General features: G+C 43.3%; 4 protein-coding genes across 6 annotated transcripts; 2 read left to right on the top strand and 2 right to left on the bottom strand.

Annotated features, from left to right (window-relative positions):
* Window positions 1–492: 492 nt before the first annotated feature.
* Window positions 493–3185, bottom strand: dnaaf6 (dynein axonemal assembly factor 6). The gene is made up of 6 exons (XM_071538041.1): window positions 3090–3185; window positions 2603–2675; window positions 2379–2484; window positions 1635–1731; window positions 867–952; window positions 493–622 (listed from the first exon to the last, which is right to left on the bottom strand). The coding sequence occupies exons 1-6, from the start codon at window positions 3183–3185 to the stop codon at window positions 493–495; spliced, it is 588 nt and encodes a 195-aa protein (XP_071394142.1).
* A 724-nt stretch (window positions 3186–3909) lies between these two features.
* Window positions 3910–4883, top strand: LOC139659998 (MICOS complex subunit MIC26-like). Its single transcript, XM_071538038.1, has one exon. The coding sequence runs from the start codon at window positions 3913–3915 to the stop codon at window positions 4492–4494; it is 582 nt and encodes a 193-aa protein (XP_071394139.1). The 5' UTR covers window positions 3910–3912; the 3' UTR covers window positions 4495–4883.
* A 261-nt stretch (window positions 4884–5144) lies between these two features.
* On the bottom strand, window positions 5145–8076 carry eif3f (eukaryotic translation initiation factor 3, subunit F). Its single transcript, XM_071538033.1, has 8 exons — window positions 7936–8076; window positions 7415–7485; window positions 7024–7103; window positions 6799–6936; window positions 6611–6702; window positions 6256–6392; window positions 5814–5927; window positions 5145–5319 (listed from the first exon to the last, which is right to left on the bottom strand). The coding sequence occupies exons 1-8, from the start codon at window positions 8045–8047 to the stop codon at window positions 5242–5244; spliced, it is 822 nt and encodes a 273-aa protein (XP_071394134.1). The 5' UTR covers window positions 8048–8076; the 3' UTR covers window positions 5145–5241.
* Window positions 8077–10126: 2050 nt separating this feature from the next.
* On the top strand, window positions 10127–25599 carry kcnj9 (potassium inwardly rectifying channel subfamily J member 9). Of its 3 annotated transcripts, XM_071538032.1 has the most exons (8): window positions 10127–10430; window positions 11228–11240; window positions 13342–13548; window positions 14726–14927; window positions 16710–16902; window positions 17738–17935; window positions 24218–24348; window positions 25333–25599. In XM_071538032.1, exons 1-8 carry the CDS (start codon window positions 10127–10129, stop codon window positions 25597–25599), a joined length of 1515 nt encoding a protein of 504 aa, XP_071394133.1. The 3 variants fall into 3 exon arrangements, with proteins under 3 accessions (XP_071394133.1, XP_071394131.1, XP_071394132.1); XM_071538030.1 differs by lacking the exon at window positions 11228–11240 and having other exon boundaries at window positions 13335–13548; XM_071538031.1 differs by lacking the exon at window positions 11228–11240 and having other exon boundaries at window positions 10127–10434.
* The last annotated feature ends 325 nt before the right edge of the window (window positions 25600–25924 follow it).

The raw sequence follows: 25924 nt of genomic DNA, 5'->3' as shown, positions 1-25924 counted from the left end.
ATAAAAGAAAAAAATTGCAGTGAAATTTCCAGAAATCAGCATCAGTTTGATATTCATTATTATGTGTATTATGAATATACCTTAAGTCATCAAGATGTATGTAAGCCCGAAAAGTTGAGTAAAATCTATTCCTTTAATAAAAAAAAAAAGTGGATAAACTGAGCTTGACATACTGTAGGTGGGTTTACCCTCCACTGCATCCCTGATTATCCAACAATAAGGCAGTCACATAATAAGAAACAAACATTTATTAGAAATCCATGCATATTTTAACACTCATCAGGAAATCAATGGTGACACATGTAATAGCAGCATGTATTCAAAATTCACCAAACTTGCATAACAGAAATCACATTTACACACCCTGGCAATCTGCTCTCTCTCTTTAGCCTATAAGCAAAGATGTGGCAGTGTGTAAATTCCCCCTGTACATCAGTGTCAGACCAGTTCTCTGTCCTTTGAACACTTGAGGACTGTTGTCGTTCTTTATTTTTATTGCAGGTTGATGGAGTCCATGGGGCGGTTCATCAGCAGAGTCACCTCCAGTTCCTCTCTCTCACTGAAGAACTGGGCCTTCCCCTCCTGGCTGTGGACCGAGTGAGGGAGATGAAGACCTAGTTTACTAAGGAGAGGAGAGAAGATGGAGAGAGAGAAAAAAGGAGTGTGTGTGTGTGTGTGTGTGTGTGAGGGAGAGAGAGAGATGTTAAAGACCCCATGAAACAGAAATCAAAGCTTAGATCATGATGTGTAGCTCTGATTAAAAGGAAATGCCTGGAAATGGAAGCTTTTGACTCTGGATTGAGTTGCTCCTGCTCCGTGTCGAGGGAATAAAAATAAAAGAGAGCGTTTTCAAAGTGTCCCCTTACTATTTTGGCGTCCGCAGATCAAGGAACTTCTCCCTCACATCCAGGGCCACATCTGTTGCTTTAGTGTCTGGCAGTTTGATTTTCACCTGAGAGGGGGAGAAAGTTAAGATCATTAATGTTGTATACTGTGCACATATGAAATAGTGCTCACTTTAATCTTTACTTTAATATAATTCTAAGAGAATATTAATTATCAGATGGGATGATTATACCAGGGGTGTCGTTTTTTCAGGATTTTGGACATACAACTTCTATTCACTCCTAATGCAGGGTATCTGGGAGTTCTTAAAAAGTCTGAAAAAGTTTTAAAATATCTATATTTAATGCTGTAAAAGTTATTAGAATTACAAATAAAGTTATTAGAAGTCTTATTTTTTCACCATGACAGGGTTCTTTTTGCTTGCATTGGATTTATGCAAAAACATATCTATATTATTTTTTTTCATCATATCTGCTTTACTAAACATGGTTGAACTTTGTGTCCCCTACCAATTCATTTACTGTTGTCCTTTTTCTTATACATTTCTAGTTTCAGAACTTTCATTAGCTGACTTCAATCTGAAAATTTAAGGTCTTAAAAAGTCTTAAATTTGACTCTGAAATGTGCTGACACCCTGTAATGGGAGGTAACTGTTGTCTTGCCTGGTTTTGTGCTACTTTGTGTTCCTGATCACATCCTCACTTAATTCTTCAGTGTCAAACACAAGTTTTGATGAACTACAGTCTATTTAGAGAACTGGTGAGGTTCTGAGGTGGTTGTGTAGTTACCAGCATGGCTTCACAACACATGGAGGACGGGTCCTTTCTGCTCAAGCCCAAGAACAGATCCTCCGTCCCCACACTCTGCTTCAATATTATTTCATACCTGCACACACAAAGGCACATAAACACACCCATACTCAATATTCATCTCATTGTAATATCAGCAAACATCCACCCTGAATCCCTGCCAGCTCCAACGGGTGATGCTCTGACTTAATTGGAGGGGGGCAAGTGAAAAGTAAATCTACCTTTACGCATAAATAAAGTATGAGATTGTTATTAAATGGTACAGGTTGCTTCACATGAATGTTTTAAAGTGGATTATCATAGCTGATGTAGCTGTGACACAAAGGGACATAAGGGTTAAAACTGGACATTATAAACCAGAATGAGGCGTATAGTGTAGATACTGTCGTCATAAGAATCAGAAATTGGGTAAATAGCGCATATACAGAGAGAAGTTTTACTGATGCTCAACTGCTGCAACTTGTTTCTCTTTGGTTCACTTGGCTTTGTTTGGTTTTCTCTCTCTTCTCTTATTATTTCCTATTCTCTTGTAATTTTTGTTTTTAAAGATTCATCCCAAGGGGTTTATCCTGTCAAAACATACATACATTTTCACAATGCAATCCCAATTAAGGGAGTGGGTATACAATGCTACAGCGGTGACATCCGAATTCCCCAGCATTTTACCCCGATACACATCAATGACTCTGTTGTTGTGTGTTCCTTCTAGACATGTTGTCTTACTCAGGCTGCGGTCGTGGGTCAGAAAGATCATCGTACTGGGAGCCTTCTGCCACCTCCTCCTCGCTCCAGATATCTTTGCTGTTCTTCTTCATATAGGCAGTTGACACTGTATGAAAATAAACATATACACACACACACATTTGGTTTCCACCTCTCATCTGGTGTGCCTTCTGTGTAGGCTACCAAATACTTATGACTTATGTGCAAGAAATACAAAGCGTTACCCTCTTTATCTTTACTGGTTTTGGGTGGGGGGCCAATCTGTCCAGGACCCAGCTGTGCACAGGCTGCCACATTCTGTTGAGATTAATTGTTGTTGTAAATCAGCTTGCCTTAACAGCTTTAGAGAACAGGGCTTGTAGTTATATAGGCTATATATGTATATATATACTGTATACAGAGTGATGTGGTAAATAAAAAGGTGGGCAAACTATGGTGTCCAGTTGATCAGTGTGTCATCATTATCAGGCAAACAACCACCAATATAAACAAAAATCAATTATATTTTCAGAAAAGCATTAATTTATGCTTTTTCCTTACAAAAAAACCCTAATCTCATATACTTACATCAGTTTGACACTACTTACCATGTTGTATACCATTCATTTACATCATTAAGACTTATGTGAGCCTAAAAAGGAGGGTAAATTATATTCTGAAATTATAAAAGGCAGGTAAACTGAGGTGGGTTCAGCACCAATCTTCTCTTACTTTACAGTCTTCATCATCCTCATCCTCCTGCTGAGTGGATAACAAGGCAGACAGAGCCTGCAAGCTCTGGATAGAAGACACTCCAAGACCTTCCATTCAGAAGAGCACAAGCTTCTACCAAAGTAAAATTAGTTTTATTCACAAAAAACGTACTACCACCAAACTGCAATAATAGAACCTGTGAACTGAACGCAAAATAATCCAGTAAACACGAAAGACTCCCAAATCCAAGGTAGCGTTAGCTTGTTAGCCAAATTTCTGTTTATTGCTAATTCCCCATGGATGAGGGTGGACTGTTGTTGCCACTTTGCGTTTCCCTGGAGACAACAAGCCTTCCAGGCTGCCATGGAAACCAAACTGACGTCACTGACGGAAAAGACCAAAGATTTTACGTAAGAAAGAGACGTTCAGACCTATATTGATAAATACATGGAAAAAATGCCATAGGTTTAGTTTGAAAGCAATAACTATACGTCGAATACAGGAGTACAGCTAATGACATTAAGGGGAAAATTAACTTATGTCCATTAAACAATAATAATAAATATTAAGGAATATGGGAAAGGTGTCGTAAATATTACGCTATTGTTTAAACAGTTAGTACTCCAAATTCCCAATAAAAACTTTTAAAAGCTACTATCGAGCGTTACCAGTAAGTAAGTACTAGTTCCTAAAATTATAAGCGTAAAACCTATCCAATATACTTTGAAATGCTTGCCAGTGTAAAAAGTCGTTACAGTGCAGAGTGGCGACATTATCGCTTTGAGCTAAGCAGGTGTGTCCCTGCTCGCACACCGTACTTAATGCATGGCCCGCAGGGATCATGTTGAAGGTGACAGGCAGTGCCATGCCGGGAGCTCCGAGCCTGATGTCTTTCACTGTCTTTGCCGCCGGCGAGGAGGACGAGCCGACCGTCCCGTTAAACCGAGATGACCTCTCTCTGTACACGACTCCCCAGCAGAAGTTTCAGTACGTGGAGCCTGAGGCGGGCCAGCTGGAGCAGAGTGTCGCCACCCTCAGGAAAACGCTGGAGCCTTACACACTCTGGTGTCAGGACGTCTACGGTAACATTAAACCCAAAGTTCAGAGTGTCATCCAGCGTGGGAATGACACCTACGCCTATCTGCAAGACCCTCCGAAGGGTTTCTACCCCCGGGCGGGAGTTATTGGTGCCACCGGTGTCCTTGGACTGTTTCTCGCCAGACGCTCCAGGATTAAAAGGGTGATCTACCCGGCGGGCCTGATGACCGCCTGCGCCTCGCTCTACTACCCCGAGAAAGCCGCAGCTGTGGCCAAGTCAGCCGGAGACTCGGTGTATGACTGGGCGCTGCAGAGCTACCTGGCCGTCGAGAAGACGCTGAAGCCCGACAAGAAGGCAGAGAAAGCTTCAGAAGATAAACCCTGATCACAGCGTGGCTCTGCACCAGCACCAACTCAGCAATACACAACATCAGCAGCCTTTCTTAGATGTAGATTCAAATTTCCAACCAAACGGGCTCTAATCTGAGTGACTTTCTCATGCCCAGTTTTTGCACTAGCTTCCAATTGTAACTCAGGCCGGGCATAGCCTGTCACAGGGGTTTTTAAACGTGAAATGATTTACCTTTGCTTCCGATTTGAATGTATATTTATCGAGAGACCTAATAAAATTATATTATCTTGCATATCTTATGATCTTAAAAGGCACTTTGTCCCACTGGTTTTCTACATGTATCAGTGTTCCATGTGTGATAATTGTACGCCACTGATGTTCTTCAATCATGTCAACAGCAAAACATAAAGAATGTGAATCAACATCATCATACTCCTGAATCTTGTGTCATACATTCCTCATCATAAAGCTGGATTCTGCACCACAAGGGCTTAATGGTAAAAGTGAATTACTGTGTAGTGTGTGGATCGTAAACATTTAGGTCTTAAAGCCAGATTGCATTAACAGTCTAACCCTCTAAACCAATTCTCCTGATGTTCATTGGCTTTCCAAGGAGAAAGCAAATTACATTGTTTACAATTACAATGTAACCTTGCCTCAACCTAAAGGGAACGAACAATGTGTGACTGTTTAACATCTTTATTCATTTCAGCCAAAAAAAAAAAAAGTGTACAAAATTAAATATCAACCACTTCAAAGAACTTCCTTGTCCTCAAAGACTCAGAGCAGCACCAGCTTCTCGTTTAGGGCAATCTGAGCTTGGGTGAGGTTAGACAGGTAGGTCACCATCAGCAGGTCCTGCAACAGGCAAACATACAGCATTTACATTTGATTTGTTAGGCATTTATCTGAAAATCTTATCTAGAGTGACTCAGAATGAGTCCAATAGGCTTTACATTCCTACTTCAACATTACAAGCAAACGATAGTAAGGGGTGCGACAACAGATGTAACAACTATTCTGTTTAGTTTCTGGGATGATTGTGTACGTTAGACAAGTCCTAGGTTAAGAAATAACAGACAAAAGAAAAGGCAAAAAGGTTTTTCCTGGTACCCAGAAGAGCGCCAATTAACAAAAGGAAGCAAAGTCTAATTAAATGCTTTCTATGATTAGTGGGAGTGAGCAAATGTGCAAAACACAAGCCTGAAAGTAGCTGACTAATAAAGGATGGAAATGCAAAAGGGACGCACTGAACCCAAGAGGGAAAACAACACGGGCAGAGACTATCAATCTTAACTTGGATATGAGAAATTAATGCATATCTAATTTTGTAGCTGGTGAGGAGCACTTACGTTGATATTGGAATTGAGCATGGTCTCAAAGTCCTCGGCTGAGATGGTCGGCACCTTGTTGACCAGATCCATCAGGAAACGGCCCACGCTGTTGTCTGCCGTCACCTTGCCAGACTGAGACAGACACAAACAACATTACTTAGTTATAATCATGTCTTATTTAATTGCTTCCCAGTGGGCCTCTAAAACCAAAAGTACAAAGGAGTAATAAATTCCAGTTTTCAGGGAAGTGAGCAAGACAAAAAAATGAAAGGAAAAGGCAGGAAGCAATACCCTTCCATTAAATGTGTATGAAAACCTCAAACCCTGAGGGGGAAAAATGAAAAATTACATCCCCTCTTTCTCATATCTAGGTCTAACAAGTCTTCCCACTGGTGAACTCTAAAGCCTAGTCCCTTGTCGACTTCTATTCATTTGATTCGAGTCACTTTATCATTCTCACCAGCACATCCTCGATGTATGTGAGCACAGTGGCCAGCATGTCCTGTACTCTGGCCGCAGAGCCGGCCACCTGGGACAGGTCAGAGGTCAGGCCCTTGGTGCGACTGGGAGTGACACGTGTCCTCTGGAGAAGGTCCACTGAAATACACAGAGTGAGTGTTACAGCAGAGGAATACAAGAAAACACAAAGGGGTAGCATCTAAACGTCTGCATATGTTTCTGTTTCTCAGTTGCCTGGATGGTTAACTAACCAAATGTTAGCAGTTGGTAAAAGGAGGAATTTCAGGATCACATATTTGGTGAGGAAGCATTTGTTTTCCCCATCAGTCATTTTCACTGCTTCTTTGGATACTTACCGCCTATCCGCTCGGTGTCATAGTAGATATACTTGACACTCAGGGGGGTGAACATCACGCCGACTGTCTTTCCCGGCACGCCCATCTGTGCACTGTGTGGGAGGGACACACAAAGACATTCAGACACACTATCTCCAGTTGGCCATACACTAAAAAAAGGGAGTGACCGACAAGGCAGATGAGCCAACCTGACGTAGGCGCGGATATTCATCTTGCCGCTCTGCAGGGCCGTGTCCACAGTGAGGTGGATGGGGTTGGTGGCCTCGCGGCTGTAATACTCGTGGATCAGCACAGAGTGTTCTGTGATGTCAAAGCCTGTGGCGTACCTGTTAGAAAAGAGGGAGAACTGGTGAGAAGTATTGCCCTCTAATTTTAATTTAAAATGTCAAATATCATTGGGACTATTGATGTACCATCCAATGATGACCTCACTGGGCGACACCCGCTTGTGGAGCTCGTACATGTTCTTGGCGAACTCCATGTCCACAGCAACCTGTTGTCAGGGAGGAGAGTTGTGTCTTACGGCCAAAACATGCTTTCCCTTAGAGAATGTAATGTGTGGCAACTAGGTCTGTACTAGACTGTAATAAATGATTATCAAGGTACAGACAAACCTCTAGAGACAAAAAGGCAGTGAATTGTTGCTATTACAATTTTTTTTTATCTACATCTTACTTGGTGCAATGACCCAATATCCCCCCAGGGATCAATAAAGCCCATCTCAATAACTTTAATTCAACTAGCAACCCCAAATGCGCAAAGACTACACGTATTGTATAATGATCGATGTGTTTCACAACGCACCTCGTCTTCTGACTCATTGTGGGGGACAGAGAAGCAGTTGGTGACCTCAACAGAGTGCTTGTCAATGGTACCTGAGGAGGACAGATGTTACATGACAATGTTATTTTAGCTATCCTCGCCTTGTTAACGTTAGCTGGCTAGCTGGCATCCGGTTGCAAGTGGCTAACACTGGCTAAAACTGGAAGGATCTAACGTATGGTTACGGTTAACGCTAATCAAACTACGTTCGTCATCCTGATAGCTAGGTTATATAACATAACAATACATTCACCAAAAGTATCTGTATGACTCAGCAGATAGTCAAGTTATGCGCTGAGGGCCAGCTGTTACAAGTGATGCTGCTGGCTATCTGTTTTGGCTAGCTAGCGGCTACTGTTAGCTTAATTTGCCAGCCAGATGCATTGGGCTGAACCTGCGAACATGCGTTAGCAGGCAGGCTAACGTTAGCTAGCTAACCATCACTTTCTTTGACAGCTGGCAGTCCATCCGGCGGAGGACAAATTAGTGAAATCTCTGTTTACCCAGTAGGGTCCCGATCACACGACTTGCTCCTTCATTTCTCCGCTCGTAGGAGTCGCCGATAGAGGCGAGAACGACAGGGTGAATTTTCACCACTGGCCCGTACACCGACATCTTGAAAAAGGAGGACTGGCCGTGCTGAGTGTTTTCATTGGAGAGAGAAGTACGGTGGAGGGCCAGACTGCCGCCTACAGGCTGGCGGGCGAACAGCGGCTAATGAATCCAACAATGAATCAAGTTACTGATACCAATGATGATACAGTGCGGTGAGGTAGCGGCTATATCTGATATCAGCAGGACAGGATTCAGTACGCTATATACTGTAGCAGGCTCTACCGATTTGATGCCACAGGTTCAGAAGAGCTTTAATAATATGTTGCTTTTGAAAGTGCCACAAATTAGAACTACACAAATACATTTGCATAAAAGAAAACAATTTATTTCCATAAGTTCGTAGTCCATAGCGTTATAGCTATAGGCTATATCATAGGCAGTTAAGCAACATTAAGCAGGCCTAGCTACGTGTTATTCATAATTTTGTTGCATTTTAATTGCAAAACAAAAAGGCCTCCGCATTTCCTTATTTCTGAGCCGTATAGGCTACAGAGGATCTGTGTAAAAGCCAGCCAAGTGGATGGAGATGAATTTCCGTCTGTTGTGGAAATGAAAAGCGTGTCGGCAGGGTTGAGAGGGGCTGGGTTGATGACAGCATCCTCAACACCTGACTGACTCCATCAGATGCACAGATGATGGAGCTCTCCGCGCTGCCGGGTTATCCTGTTGCCACCATTTCACACGTTCACAGCCCGACACATGCAATACCAATGCCGTAAGAATTTTACATGAATGTTTTTGCCGGGGTGTGTGTGTTTTTTTCTTCCGCTTGTTCATTTCGTGGTGGATTTTCAGACATTTGTTGTAAATGCGGACTGGTCGGATCGGGGTGGTCTTTGTTTTCCTGGAAAAGCGAACAGGAGTGGACTGATGCTGCGTCGCTGGTAAACACCAGAAATGGGTGTCATCGAACCAGAGGTGGCAATCCCGGTTCGTTCTTGGACCAGATTTAGTGTTTTATTATGATAAAACATCAGCCAAAGCCAAGCCTTACATCAACAAGGTGCTACGCTGAACAGGTAAGATATTTTGCTTCTTTTTCACTGTCTGACAATAATCCCCAAGCTTAGCCTATTGTGTTTTGTAGCCAATTGGCTGGCTGACAAGCCACAGTGTATTAAAGGCTATTTCTGATCCATCCATCATGCGTAATGCGTCATCTTGATTGTCACCATCAGTCTCCTCTTGCGTTCATCCGCTGGCTTGTCCAGATGGGTTCATAACATCCAAGGCTGCGGGACTCCATTTTACTGTGCACATCTTTGAGAGTGACACCGCGGCTAATTGCTCAAATACACACCTAACTCAGTTCTTTAGACTTATATGGGACTTATGTAAGAGCAGCCTGATCTCAGTAGGCCTGTGACATAAATCCACCAAATCTAACAAGACGGATAGAAAGAAAGTGCACTTAAACACACACACACACACACACACACACACACACACTCTTACCCCAAGGCGCTTTATGAAACATGTAACACACTGAAAGTGGCTTTAATGTGCATATAACACACTGTGCTCCAGGATTATCTCTTCAAAGAAAAGTAGCCCACATCTTTTTTGCCCTTCTTGACTCATTCCAAAGACAAAAGGAAATTGACAAATATTAACTGAGACATGGTAATTCCTTTCCTGCTTTTTTCGCCCGTTCTCTCTTCATGTTGCATGAAATGAATGAGATGAGGGAAGCAGATACTGGTGGTCAAAACAAGAAGGTAAACAACACAGGATTTAGTAGGCCTTATTGTTAATGTATCTGAAAAAGACAAATAGTAACTGAGCAAAATGCTGAATAAACCATTCTAGGCAGCTTAAGAGAATTTAAAGGGACAGGAGCAGAAAAACACACGTAATCTTTAAAAATAATTTGTTGGTCAATCACAGCAACAGCTAATCACTTCCATGATGTCATGTGACCATTGTGCTCTTTCTCTATATTCCAGGCTCTCAGTCAAGGAAACAAATGGTACAATCAATAGCCACTGGACAGAGTCTGCCATAGGGAGGATATCAATAACACACTAATACACTTCCCACACACACACACACACACACACACACACACACACACACGGCATGGCGCTGGAGAACTCGGTCTTCCCCTCCCGCCCGGACTCCCTCTCCCTGCCGGTTGAGGAGAAGGGGGAAGGGGGAGAAGAAGAGGTGGAGGTGGCCACCGAGGCCACCGCCTCCACGGGGGTCTTCAACCTATCGGAGGAGCTGGGCCACGTCGTTACCACGGAGACGGCGCCGCCCCCTCCCACCGCGCCCAAGGTCAAGAGGTCGTTCCAGTCCAAGCTGGCCGAGCGGGAGGCCACCGCCAATCAGCACAGGAAGAAGACGCCGGGGGCGGAGAAGGAGAGGGGGCGGTTCGGCTGGGGTGAGTGATGCTGCGTGTCACTTCCTGATGACTTTCTGTTTGATGGCGGCTTAATAAAGATAGTGAGTTTATGTACTGATAACGTATTCAAAACGTTGGGAAAACATAATCATGACTGGGTTCGATTCACTTGGGTCAACATTTGGACTGCGGCCGAAGCTGCGTGAAGGTTAGGCGCAGGTCTATCGACTCCTGTGGTATCTATCTGTTTGACTTCCCCAGAGACATTGGGCTATTGTCTGACTGTAGATCTATGTCTTCTCTCTCCATCCTCCACACACACACACACACACACACACACTGTGTATTGACTGGACTTGTGCACTTCATTCCCCTCCACTAGTCCTCCTGCAATAGTTGTGAATCCTGTCTGACTAATGTGGACCATGCTGCAGTGCTTCACCCCTCAGTGGTTTGAACAGTCTTGCACATTTCTTTTCATTACTCCTCTCCCTTAGTTCTTCTTCTTCTCTTTGTTTGCTGTTGTTTCTGGCCCCCTTCATCCCTAAAACTTTCACACTGTTAAAAACAACTAATGGCGGTGTAGATTCCTGGCTCATTTTGTTGTTTGGCGATGTATTTCTCTTATTCCTGTGGATAACCGGCCAAACATAGATGACACATCACAGCGAGATATATCCAGCGCGGCTACAATGCAGTTTTAATAGCAGAAGATTTTTCGACTATTTAAAACATCAACTGTAAACGTCAGGTTTTAGTGTCAGTCCCCCAGAATCAAAGAGCGAGGGCTTCTTTCAAGAGCCGCCATTTTGCACTGAGGTTTAACAATCACACAGGGAGAAATCAATCGTAGAACAGGAGAGAGGCCAATTTCTCCACTTAACAGCAGCCTCAATAGACCAGAATGCAATGCAGCCGCAAGACATGTTGCGTTTTGAGTAAGGGGGTACGACTCGCTTCTCCTCGACTGGAAAAAATCTTGTTGCCTTGCTCTTACTATGCTATTACTATTGCTATCGCTCTCTCCACCTACATGTATAACCCACAGCTGAAGGCAACAGATTCACACCTCTTCTCTGGGGGTTGTTGAAAGTAATTTTGGGAAACGTAGGAAATCACTAACTGGCAGGTTGAGGGAAAGTGGGTAGTGGGTACACCAAAAAAAAAAGTACATTCTAACACTTCTTCTTCTTCTTCTCCCACCGGCCACAGTGGATTCCAAAAATCCACCAACAACTTTCACTGTTCAACTCCAGACTTTCAGAAGAGATGAGAACATCCAGTCAAAACGTGTCTTACCTGCCAAAGTAGCCGATAGAGTCGACTGACTTAACAACAAAATTTTAGCATAATTCAGCTGTTGTTCATTTCAGTCCCTGCCCATAACTCTTCTTCACCTCCTCTAGTATCTCACAGCTCTGTCTGTATACTCTGCTGTAGAAGGAAGAGCCAGGAGGGGGATGATATTGGATGTTAATCAATAACAAGACTTCCAATACATGCTTGATATTTGGAGGTTGCAGGTAGGGCTGAACAATTAATCGAAATTTTATCGAAATCGCAATATGGCCTATTGCAATTTTCAAATCGCAGGAGGCGCAATATTTGTTAAAGGTGAAATGTGTGTCAAAATACCATTTTAAATTAAATATTGTCGTGCTGCAGAGATGTCATATTCTACAGACTTAAGAAAACATCTTTGTTTGGTACAGATCCTCGCAAAAATCACACCATAATCATTTTAATACGTTTTTCAATGAAAATGAGAATAATGATGTAAAAATTATCATTCCCTCTAATATCGCAAATCATATCGCAATTGCAATATCAGTCAAAATAATCACAATTAGATATTTTTTCAAAATCGTTCAGCCCTAGTTGCAGGATAACAATCTGAAACTTTAGCAGTTTTCTAGCAGTCCGTGACGTTGTGTTGTTTTCAGGTTGTACATAGGCCTTTAGATACGACTCCACAAGGATAAATACATAAATAAATACATATTGTTGTTGCCAGTCGAAAGGACAAAACCAGACTGCACAGTTTCTCTTATTGTGCCTGTGTCTTAATCTCAATTCTGACTGGGTGTGCCCTCAGAAAAACAACACAACATTGTATCCCTTGCTGTACAGTTGCTACAAGTCCAATGTTGTAGCTTTTCTTCTCGGAGTGTTTTATGATATTACCCCCTCCTTCTTCTCCATACTAGATCATTCCTCTCTCTTCTCCTCAGCTGTCTGTTTTTATTTGTCTTCTCCCTTTTTCACCAGCCTGGCTTTCTTCTGAGCCAGACCGCATCTCTCTGAGTAGCTTTGTCCCCTGGCACCTTTTTCTCCATTTATCCTCCAATCTCTCTACATGCCTACATTCATCTCTTATCCTTTGCTGCAGCAGTCAGCCTTGTATCTTCAAAAAAAAACCCCAAAAAAAACAACTCAACTCAAATTTAGAAAAGCAGCCTTATTTTCAGACCAACAGTCTTGCATTTTTGAAGTTTTCTAATGGGTTCTGAATGGGTTTCATGGACCGTTTCATGGACCCGAGGGTTATGAAACTTGCACTACCCATAAAGAATCATGTTAACCTTCATTTCAAGTAAAAGCATAAAAAATCACCAAAATTGAGGCCGCAAGGCTTTTCCGCAACAGCAGGGTCTTGCTCATCATCTCCCCCTCCTCCAGCCTTAATTCACACCTTTCTAACCCCAGCTACTGACCACATGGGGCCTCCTCTCCTCTCTCCCTCCCCTCCTCCTCTCCTCTCTCCCTCCTCTCCTCTCCTCTCCTCTCTCCCTCTCCTCTCTCTCCCTCCCCTCCCCTTCTCTCCTCTCTCCCTCCTCCTCTCCTCTCTCCCTCCACTCCTCCTCCTCTCCTCTCTCCCCTCCTCTCCTCTCCTCTCCTCTCTCCCTCCACTCCTCCTCCTCCTCTCCTCCATCCCCTCGTCAGCCCGGAGCCGGCGTAAAAGGCAGCGCTACGTGGAGAAGAACGGCCGCTGCAACGTGCAGCACGGCAACATGCGGGAGACCTACCGCTACCTGACGGACATCTTCACCACGCTGGTGGACCTCAACTGGCGCTGCTCGCTCTTCGTCTTCGTCATGGCCTACGCTGTCACATGGCTGTTCTTCGGGGCCATCTGGTACCTCATAGCCTACTGCAGGTGAGGAGGTGATAGTGGGGGTGGCGGGGTGGAGCAATGTTGCCTCTAAGTCAGCCATGGAAGAGTAAGTTTTCATTCCAACCAAACACTACAGCAGCTAATTTCCCGGAGAAATAAGTACGATTTTTACTATCCTATAGCACAAAATGACCATCATATTTGGTTTGATAGGGTTGTTGATCAATTTCAAAGACTCAACAATCACTCCACTGGGTGATTTCTGGCTTTCAAAACTCACTTACAGGTGTTGTACCAGAATTTGTATCCCCATCCTCCTCGTCCTCGTTTTGTCTTCAGTGTGTATTGGTCTTTTGCCACTGCACAAAGAAAATATCATGCGCCTTTCAGCTGTTCAGCAATGGAGGACGGTGCTACAAGCAAGTGATCAGCTACAAAGGCTAAAAAGCCTCGTTCTCAAGCCAAAAAACAAAAACAAATGACAAATTAGTATTATTATTACAGTATTTTTCGTTAGTGTATTACCTCTTCACTATACGTTTCTGTTTCATCTCTGTTGTAAAATTGTGACTTATTTATGTCAGTTGCAGGCCACCGTAAGCTGTGTCAGAGACCTGTTGATGTTGATGTTGATGTTGTTGTTGTTGTTGTTGTCGATGTTGTTGCAATTCCTTGGTCGCTGACAGAGGTCGCTATAATAACTATCAATAATTAGTTCTCCGTCTCTGGTTGAATGTGCGCTAATAATCACTGTAGTGTTTGGTTGGAATGAAAACCTGCAGACTCTTCCATGGCTCAGGACTGGACAGCAGGCTGATACAGTGAAGTTATATTTTGTTATCTGATGGAAAAAGTAGCTTTTTGCCAGGTCAGGAGAGAATTGAGGAAGTACAAGTGATGCATTACATCTCGGGGAAATTCATCATTATGGGCAGATATGGGGAATAGGATTATTTAATGGAATTATTGATGGAATGTACAGTATGTAGTAAAGGAATTAGAGATGATTATTCAAAATGTTTTGACTTCATGAAAGGAGATAGACTTTTTTTAAATTTAAATGGGAGAGATGAATCACCATACTGTATAATTCTGCACCTCCATTCTAAATATATACATCTTCATGCCTTCTGTCTATTTTTCACTCTTGACGCCCACTTTGTCACCCCCCCCCCCCCTCCCCCCCCTTCCTCACACATCCGCCCTCCTCCCTCCCCAGGGGCGATCTGGACCATCTGGAGGACGAGACGTGGACGCCGTGCGTCAACAACGTCAACGGCTTCATCTCTGCCTTCCTCTTCTCCATCGAGACGGAGACCACCATCGGCTACGGCCACCGCGTCATCACTGACCAGTGTCCCGTCGGCACCATGCTGCTGCTGCTGCAGGCCATACTGGGATCCATGGTCAACGCCTTCATGGTGAGCAGCTGGGCTCACAGTTCAAGTTCACAGTTCAAAATGACTGAGATGGGGAAATGGTACCTAGATTTTGGGCAATCAGAGCTGCACAATGACAGCTAAAATGATAATCCACATTATTTTGGTAGATATTGTGATTATGATAATCAATCACAATGATTAGTTTTGATGATTTGAGGAACAAAATCACTTAATACTAGTGGTACTTACTATACTTACTGTAATATATTGAAATTCAATATATTGCAATACAAAAATGTGACAATACGTATCGTGTTGCAGAAAAACAAATCGCGATATTAGCTACATCTTATTCTGCTGTAGTAATCACAAATGAGGCGGCTTGCCCATCACGTTTTCATAAATTCTCTATCAAAAATATATTGAACTTTTATTTATTACATTGTATCGTGGTTGTATCAAATCGCGAACCCCATATCGCGTATCGAATCATATTGTGACATCATCCCATCCCTACTCTTTATGCATTTTATATCAACACCTTGACTGTTTTCACCAGCATTGGACATTCCAAATGAAATTAAATGTTTCAGTATTGCCAATATGCCAACATTCTATTATTATTGTGGAATCTAAAATAAATAATTACACATCATTAATAGTGCAGCCTTATTGACAACTCAAATAAACTTCAAAATAATTGGAACGGAAGATAATAATGATGAAACTCACAAAATAATGTGTGAGTCTGCATTCTCAGTCATTTCTCAGATATGCCTTTTTTTGGCCTTATTATGGCAAAAGACATCCAGGTTTTAAATCAGTTGAATTCTTACACATGTTGCGTTCTCAATACAGAATGTATGTGGTTCAGAGCTAGGTCAAATTTGCATAATAATTCATAGTGTTTGTTCAACCTGCATGGAGTACCAGATGGGTGGAGCTTACCGCATCGGGACGAGCTAGGTCAGCTCAAGCAGGCAGGTAATCACAGAAAAGCATACTAAATTGGCTTTCAAGTACTTCCCTGTGATTGTCAAATCTCTCTGGCACTCACATTATGTATTCTGGCACTCATGTGGCAAACTCCACCCTTCAGACAGGCAGGTAAGTAGGCTAAGACAAACCATAAAAAGGATATGCAAATACTATTTGACCCAGGTCTGTTTTGATTAGAGTTAGACCTCCTGTCATTTCAGCTAAATCAAAACAAAAAAATGAAAATATTGATTTCTCCGAGCCTTGAGAGGAGAGCAAATGTGTGAATATGGCGCTGAAGAAATGACACTAATTCAGTGCAGATGGCTTGCATCCTGAAGAAGAGAATATTCACTTTGAAAGTGCTGATGGGGCTACATTTTTCGCAGGAAGTAAGCAGTCTTTTGATGAGGATGTGAATGGATCCACACTCGGCTGTCCAAGCAGATTCATGTTTATGCATGTTCCTGAGCTGGAAACATGCCATGTTATCAACTGATGGAAACGTGGGGTGTTCCACTATGCATATTAAACAAACCGTTTGAGTCAGAGGTTAATTCTGCTCTCGCTACTATGTTTTTAAAGATTGAAAACTGGAAATAGCCAGCAGTCTTGAAAAATGAACACACTGTCTATATTCAGCAATAACAATGATGCAATGTTTCTGCATCAGCCTCAGTGCTGTTTAGCTGACACCCTGAATACAGAATAAAGAGACAGCTCGTTGATTTTTCAATAACGCTGGCTATTTTTCCAGCAAATGTGTTTGTCTTTTCCACTCCACTTTGTCTGTCTTTGAGTTTAGAGTTGAGCTCTGTTTCCCCCCCTCTCCTGTCCGTCCAGGTGGGCTGTATGTTTGTAAAGATCTCGCAGCCCAACAAGCGAGCGGAGACGCTGGTGTTCTCCAAACACGCCGTCATCTCTCTGAGAGACGACAAGCTGTGTCTGATGTTCAGGGTGGGCGACCTGCGCAGCTCCCACATCGTAGGAGCCAACATGAGGGCCAAGCTTATCAAGTCCAAACAGACCCAGGAGGGTGAGACTGGACACTACTACTACTACTACTATTACTACTACTGCTACTACTACTACTGCTACTGCTACTGCTACTGCTACTACTGCTACTGCTACTGCTACTACTACTAATTATAATAATAATGATAATAATACTGCTGCTACTACTATTACTACTACTACTACTAATAATAATGATACTACTATTGTTATTACTACTAATAATATTGATACTACTACTACTATCAATGTTACTAATAATAATAATAATTATGATACTACTACTGTTAGGCTACTACTACTACTCATAATAATAATGATACTACTGCTACTATTACTACTAAAAATAATAATGATACTGCTACTACTGTTATTACTACTAATGATAATAATGATACTACTGCTACTATTACTACTAATAATAATATAATGATACTGCTACTACTACTACTAGTACTACTACTACTAATAATAATAATGATGATGATAATAATAATTCTGACACCACTACTATTACTACTGCTACTACTATTACTACTGATAATAATGATGATGATAATAATAGTAATACTGACACTACTGTTATTACTGCTACTACAAATACTAATGCTACTACTGCTATGACTACTATGTTGACTACCTCCATTTAAGTATCTTTTTAATAGGCTGATATTGATAACTCTCACCATCTCATTTCATCTCCTCTTATCTCATCTCCTTCTCCTTCTCCCTCCCCTCCATCTCTCCTACTCCCCTCTCCTCCCCTCCCCTCCCTCTCTCCTCTCCTCTCTTCATCTCTCCTCTCCTCTCCTCCCCTCTCCTCTCCTCCCCCTCTCCTGTCCTTCATCTCCCTCCAGGTGAGTTCATCCCCCTGGACCAGACAGACATCAGCGTGGGCTTCGAGACGGGAGACGACCGCCTCTTCCTGGTCTCTCCGCTGGTCATCTCCCACGAGATTGACATCCGCTCACCCTTCTGGGACATGTCGCAGGCCCAGCTGGAGAAGGAGGACTTTGAGATCGTAGTCATCCTGGAGGGCATGGTGGAGGCCACTGGTGAGGAATGGCTTCAACTTTAACCTTTAACCTTTAACCTTTAACCTTTAACCTTTAACCGTTAAAGGAATACACCACGTTTTGGGGAGATTGGTCCCTTGGTCAGCTTATTCATTAAGTGACAAGAACATTGACACCATCATTCATGTGTCCCTGGTAGATCATTTGTCCTAGGAGGCTAGTATTATCTCAAAAGTGGGAAAACGAGAACTTGCAGCAGCGCTAAAGCTAATTGGTCAGTAATCTTAAATGATATGCAAATATGTCTGTCAGTTTTGTGTAGGAGATTGGTAAAATAATCATAAAATATGAGACAAAAGTAACACACTGTTTTGAACTACCAGGGACTACTTTCCCTGTTTACATAGGAAACTAGAAGGGCACTCAGAGAGTGCAGACCTCCGCCAAGGTTCGTGCTATTATTGCTTGTTCATGAGTCGGATCCGGATCCGCTCCAAAATTGAATGGGTTCTTCCTTGGTCCATGCTACACCCTTCCACGAAGTTTCATGAAAATCGGGCCAGTAGTTTTTCCGTAATCCTGCTAACAGACAAACAAACAGACAAACAGACAAACAGACAAACAATCAAACGGCACCGAAAACAGAACCTCCTTGGCGGAGGTAATGAAGGTGGTGGGCGTTGGGAAACTGTGTACGGCTAAAAATCACTCCACAGCGGATGAATATGTGGTTGTTTACCTGAAATTGTTCTAAAAATAAACCTGGCTACATCGAGTTGTTCATTTTTTAAATTCTCACAGGCCACATAATGATTACTTTGACTTACTTTGGATAATGCTAACACTATAATACAATAACTCAACTTGAATGATCTACCAGGAACACATGGATAATTGTGGTGTCTTTGTTCTCATCACTAAACAGGGTCAAAACGCCCAAATTGGTGTATTCCTTTGAAGGAGAAGGTTAAAGTGTACTCTATTCTTATTTGGGCATCAGGGCAGCCTAATGGTTAGAGAGAATGTCCATAACCAAACCCATCCCCACAACAGCCAATGCATGTCCATGAATATATGCCTTTAAGCAAGGCATTGACCCCTTATCTGCTCACTCACTGTAAGTCGCTCTGGATAAAGCATCAGCTAACTGCCTAAAATGTACACTTGCTTACTGCGAATAAACTCTGGCTTGGGATTCAAAGATATTTTTTCAGTCATCCATTTCATCCAAGCCCAAGCTCTCTCCACTCCCAAGAGGTTCAATTTCGCAGATCTCTACAAGGTTTAGATTTATATTGATTGGGACAGAAAGACGGGGCTAAGCAGGAAAATCACACCAGCTGGGCAAAACATTATACCATAGCTCATACATTCCCATTCAAACCACACAGTTTTAGATCGCCAGTGAACCAAATCTAAACATCTGTGTTATGTTTTTGCCAGTCTGTCATGATCATGGCTATATCGACTATTACAAGTACACGGATGGGCCATGTTTATCTCTTTTTCTTTATACCGTCTCATATTGCCTTATGTCAAATGCACTCTGAGATGATAATATACTGAACTGTCTCACAGTTTGGCAAGAATTCAGTGTATCAGAACTATTCATGAGGTAAAGGTGGCCTCTCTGCCTACTCCAAATATTGATTCCCTTAGTCAGAGTGTTGTGGAGAGTTTGTGTGTGTGTGTGTGTGTGTGTGTGTGTGTGTGTGTGTGTGTGTGAATCCTCTTACATATCACAAGGGCCTAAACACATGTTGTGAAGCATAACTGCTAACATACACATATGCAGAGGTGGAATGTAACAAAGTAAAAATACTTAATTACTGTACTTAAGTACGATTTTCAAGTATATGTACTTTACAGTACTGTACATTTTTCTTTCACTGAAGACTTTTTACTTTCTACTCACTACATTTTCAAAACTCGTTACTCTTGGGAAATCATCAACTGATTTTCAAATTTTTTTTTATTTTCCACATCAGACAGCTTCCATCCCGGAAGCTGCTGATCAAGAGCCAGATGTGACTGGCTGCTTGTTCAGCAAAGCGACACCAAAAAGGAAGGAAAGGGACAGAGAGAGAAGCAACATGAAGAAGAGAGAAGCAACAAGAGAGAGAGAATTAACGTTAGTGAATTCAGCTGCAAGAATTAACGTTTGTGATTTGAGCTGCAGACTCTTTCTCATCTGTGATTCAGAGGAAAGCTCAACAGAGAACCAATTTAGAACATTAGAAATTAATTTTGGAGAATGACTTTTACTTTAATACTTTCAGTAAATTTAAGACCATGTACTTTTATACTTTGACTTGAGTAAAGGATTTGAAACGGTACTTCAACTTCTACCAGAGTATATTTTTAGATGAGTATTTGCACTTTTACTTGAGTAAGGAATTTGTGTCCTTCTTCCACCTCTGTGTGTAGATGACATTAGTTAGATGACATAGTGCAGTGTTTTTTTCACTTAACTGAACCTAGACACAAAAAAATCAAATCAAATAAAAACACAGAATCTTTGACAGTCCTGTCAATCAAGGGGAACTTGGAATCTTACTAACTTCATACATTGTGGTGTCACAACGGGGGCAGTGAATGCAGTGTGAGGTTAGAATTCCAAGTGCACAGAGCACAGAGGCATTTCACTTTTTGGCACAATGGAGGCGACACACAAGACAAAAAGAGAGAGAAAGAAACACAAGAGAAATAAATACATGGAGATCCAGCACAACAAGGCGCCGGAGGATGCCCAGGTAAGCCCCGCCCACATTACTGCGCGGCAGATCTACCTGGAATTCCCTGTGCAGAGGAAGACTGGGCTCCTGGACCCAGTCTCCAGCAGCGAGGAACATCTGCTGCTGATAGAGGCAGAAAAACAGTTGAAGCTGATTCTGGGCCTGGACTCTTCGGTCCAGAATGAGGAACAGACCCAGACCCAGACGAAATTGAGCAGGCAGGACTATAAGACGATGAGGGACGCAGATGAATATGTCAGGAAGATTCTGGACCTTGACTCTTCTGACCACACCCAGGTCCAGTTCATGTTCCTGGGCCTGGCCGAACAGGTCCAGGTCCAGGAACAGGTCCAGAGGAAATGGAGCAGCCAGGAGCATCTGATGATGATAGAGGCAGAAGAATATTTTAAGCTGGCTCTGGGTCTGGACTCTTCTGTTGAAAAGCAGCAACAGACCCAGAGGAAATGGACCAGCCAGGAATACCAGACTATGAGGGAGGCAGATGAACATCTTAAGGAGATTCTGGACCTGGACTCTTCTGCCCATACCCAGGTCCAGTTCATGTTCCTAGGCTTGGCTGAACAGGCCCAAGTACAGGTTCAGGCTCAGAAAAAGGCCCAGGAACAGGCCCAGGAAAAGGTCCAGGCCCAGGAAAAGGTCCAGGCCCAGGAAAAGGCCAAAGTCGAGGCCCAGGAACAGGTCCAGGTCCAGGCCCAGGTCCATGCCCAGGAACAGGTCCAGGTCCAGGTCCAGGTCCAGGTCCAGGTCCAGGTCCAGGTCCAGGCCCAGGTCCATGCCCAGGAAAAGGCCCAGGAAAAGGCCAAGGAAAAGGCCCAGGAACAAGCCAAGGGACAGGTCCAGGAAAAGGCACAGGTCCAGGCCCAGGCCCAGGTCCATTCCCAGGAAAAGGGCCAGGAACAGTTCCAGGCCCAGGAAAAGGCCCAAGTTGAGGCCCAGGAACAGGTCCACGCCCAGGAAAAGGCCGAGGAACAGGCCCAAAAACAGGCCAAGGAACAGGTCCAGGCCCAGGAAAAGGCCCAAGTCGAGGCCCAGGAACAGGCCCATGAACAGGCCCAGGAAAAGGCCCAGGCCCAGGCCCAGGAAAAGGTCCAGGCCCAGGAAAAGGCCCAAGTCGAGGCCCAGGAACAGGTCCATGCCCAGGAAAAGGCCCAGGAAAAGCCACAGGCCCAGGCCCAGGTCCATGTCCAGGAAAAGGCCCAGGAAGAGGTCCAGGCCCAGGAAAAGGCCAAAGTCGAGGCCCAGGAACAGGCCCATGAACAGGCCCAGGAAAAGGGCCTGGACCAGGAACAGGCCAAGGAAAAGGCCCACGAACAGGCCAAGGTCCAGGTCCAGGTCCATGCCCAGGAAAAGGCCCAGGAACAGGCCAAGGTCCAGGTCCAGGCCCAGGTCCATGCCCAGGAAAAGGCCCAGGAACAGGCCCAAGTCCAGGCCCAGGAACAGGCCCGGGAAAAGGCCCAGGAAAAGGCCCAAGAACAGGTCCAGGAAAAGGCCCAGGTCCAGGCCCAGGAACTGGCTCAGGCCCAGGCTGAAACCAGAATCGCGGCTGCTCTGAAGCACACTGAGCAGAAGCTAGAGAGCTGCCTCCTCCAGCAGCAGGAGGAGAGGGCCGGTCTCCTCAGGGCCAAAATTGACAACGAGCAGGCCCTGGAGGAGAAAGAGCGAGAGTGGGCAAAGAGAAAAGCCTTCATGGCAGATAAGCTTGCTGTTCTGGAGAGGGACCTCAATGAACTTTTGGAGAAGAAGAAGAAAAAGAAGCGTAGCTTGCTGCGTAGAATCGCTGATGCCCTTACTCCGAAGCGTAAGGAGAAAAAGAAGAAGAACAAGGAGGACAAGATGGAGTCAACTTTCAACTCAGACTCTAACAAATCCTCCAATTCTTCAATGTGAGCACATTAACACCTGTGCTCACACACCCAACCCCCCTCCATCCATTTCCAACCTCCCCCCCCTTACATCCCCCAAATTCCCACAAACCCTTTACTTTACTTTGTCTTGCATTTCTTCTCAGTAAATGATATCAACAACGATATCAAAAAAAAAATGCTGCCTGTATGGTTTTATTTCTGTAGAGATTGTAAGTTCCACTACAGTCAATAGTGTATGTGTGTAACTAGACTATTGTTGTTTGTTTGTGTGGTTTTGCTATTTAAATGCTGTTACAGAGCCATCTCTTCTCTCTCTCCTAAACGATCAAACTCAGAAATGGAAGTGGAGCTTCCTGTTACTCTACATTTATCTCAACCTGGAGTCACATTGTGACCTTGGAATTTTAACGTTCCAGTTGACATTTTAGTCCAAAATAATTTACTCATATAATGCAGCTCTAAAAGAAGTCTTAATATATTGCTGAAGTTTGATATAGATGGGTATATTAACTTTGCAGTAGGGGGGGTGAAGTTCAAAAATGTGACTCTGACACAGCCTTTAGTCACAACCAATAGAAAATAATGAGAAAAAATAGGGAGGAAACTTAAATTCTTAAATTGCCAACATTATAAGCAACTAAATATTGAGGTTAAGGGTCAGAACCACCCTGCGATCCCAGAATGATCATGTATTATTAAATGGCCCGTTGTAATCATGAAGAAGAAGAAGAAGAAGAAGAAGAAGATGGTGGTGATGATGATGAATACTCTTGCCTTATAAAAATGTCAGCTTAATTTGCATTAGCCTTCATTCCAAGTTTTTTCTTCCTCTCTGACAGCCAAAGCAATGCAACTTTTCACTTTTCACCGCAATTCACCAACTTTTCTTTCCACCAGTTCCATGACAGAGCCGCTGTCTCTTCTGTGATTGGCTGTTCTTCTGCTACTGTATTCAGGAAGTTCATTGTCATACAAAGGCCTCTTCTATCAGTTCAGTCCATTCATCATTATTCAAATACAAAAGAAAAATAGACTACAAAGGCTGAACTTGAACACTTTCATCAACTATCAGCCGTCTGATTTCATTACCAAAAAATAAAAATGAAAATTCACTGCAGGCGAAGATTGAATAGCCTATCATAAATTATTATTACTTACATTTTGCATTCTATGTGCTCAGCAATTTACAATTAGGCAGAGGTGGAAAGTAACTTAAGTACATTTCCTTAAGTACTGTACTTCAGTAGGTTTTCCATTTTATGAGACATTTCAGAGGGAAATATTGTACTTTTTCCTCCACTACATTTATCTGACAGCTGTAGTTACTACTTACTCTGCAGAGTATGGTTTTACATGCAAAACATACAATAAGCTCATAAAATATGTTGCATTGTTAGAGTTTAAACTCCCCAACAGTATATGGAGCAGTTTGACCCACAACATTAAAATACTTCTTACAGGTTAAGGCATCAATTTAACACTCTGAAAGAATGAGTATTTTTACTTTTCATACTTCAGTACATTTTACTGCTTATACTTTTACCGAAGTAAACTTTTGAATGCAGAACTTTTACTTTTACTGGAGTATTTTTCCATTATGGTTTTGATACTTTTACTTGAGTAAAGGATTTGAGTACTTTTTCCACCACTGCACATATGCATTCATGTATTCATCACTGTGTGTGTGTGTGTGTGTGCAGGGATGACATGCCAGGCGAGGAGCTCCTACCTAGCGGAGGAGGTGCAGTGGGGTCACAGGTTCAGTCCGATGATGTCACTGGCCGAGGGCTTCTTTGACATCGACTACGGAGCCTTCCATCACACCTTCGAGGTAACTTCTTTCTAAGGTGGCGTGATACAGGCTAACTAAAGGTCTTATAATGGGTGCGTTTGATTCGGCGGCCTAGGTAAGCTGTCTGATAGGAAGTATTATTTTCTGACTGACTTCAGTAGCTGTATCCCAAATGTTTTATTATCTGTGTCACTAAGTGTCTGTATCACCTATGCTCTCGGTCAAGTTAACTACAGAGCAATCTTAATCTTTGAGAAAGCAGCTCAGAACATGTCAGACCCCAATATGACCCAGATTTCTTCATTTCTGTGCAATGTTTCTTTTCTAAAGGAAAACTCCACTTACTCCACAAACCGCTATTAGCAAAGTATCTTGCATTCCTGGGTCCATTTTGTTATTTGGTGGTGGATGTTTCTTATTCACATGGATAACTGTCCAAAAGCAGACAGCGTGACGTCACGTTGAGATATTTGCAGCACAACTACAATGGAGTTTAATCACAGGATGTCAGGTTTTGGTGTCAGTCTCTCAGAATCAAAGAACGAGGGCTTCTTTCTAGACTCACCATTTTGCACAAACAATCATACAGGGAGAAATCCATCATAGAAGAAGCAGAGAGACCCATTTCTCCACTGACAGTAGCCTCAATAGACCAGAATGCAGTGCAGCTACAAGACATGTTGTGTTTTGAGTGAGGGACGCAACTCTCGCTTTTTCTTGACTGGAAAACTCTCACTCCACTATAGCTATTGCTCTCTCCACCTACATGTAGGCTATAACCCAAAGCTGAATACAAGTACTGGCCCGTTCTCTGGGGGTTGTCAAAAGGCATTCTGGGAAACGTAGGAACTCACTAACTGCAGTTGAAGTAGACGAGGCAGGTTGAGGGAAAGTGGGTACAGCAAAAACAGTAAATTACACTTAAAATAATTCCTGGAAAGCATTGAACATCACAGGTTGATGATACCCAACAGTGTGAGAGGATCTGAGAGTGAACGCAGCTCTTCTGTTTCTCCTTCCCAGGTGGACACGCCCTCCTGCTCAGCGCGAGAGCTCTCATTGGCCACGGCCCGGCTCGAGGCTCACCTGTACTGGTCCATCTCCAGCCGGCTGGACGAGGAGCCCACCCTGGCCAACCAGGCGGCGAAGCAGCCGGACGGCGGCTCGGCCAACGGCAAGGGAGGCGGGCCGACCTTCATCGTCGGAGAGATGACCGAGATCCAGGAGCAATCGGGACTGGGCGAGCTGAACGGCAGCGTCACCACCGACCAATCAGAATCAGAGGCCTAGATCAGAGAATGTTTACAAAAGACGAGGACCTACAGTATATCATCACCACATGATAGTCAGTGTGTTTGGAAATCTTTTCTTTAGAGGGGAAATGAGTGGTTTGATTAGGCTCAGTTCTACAGTGTACGCCATATCTTACGTTACCATACACTGGACATTGATTTCTTGATATTTTGTACTTTTATTTCCCTGTTGATCTTCGTTCTGAGTGTATGTGTGCTATCTCTTTCTGTTCCGTTGTATTAGCTCCAATCACCCTTGCCTATATCTACATTTAAAACGACAATACTATGCTTTGGCTGGGGTCAACGAAACAGCATAACCT

This window comes from Centroberyx affinis, unplaced genomic scaffold, assembly GCF_046629955.1.
Source record: "Centroberyx affinis isolate AG114_WGS23_722 - 3 ecotype Tasmania unplaced genomic scaffold, CSIRO-AGI_Caff_v1 ptg003188l_1, whole genome shotgun sequence".
NCBI classification, from domain to species: Eukaryota; Metazoa; Chordata; class Actinopteri; order Beryciformes; family Berycidae; genus Centroberyx; species Centroberyx affinis.
Note: the sequence above shows the minus strand (reverse complement) of the source record. Positions and strands in the feature narration are given on the sequence as shown.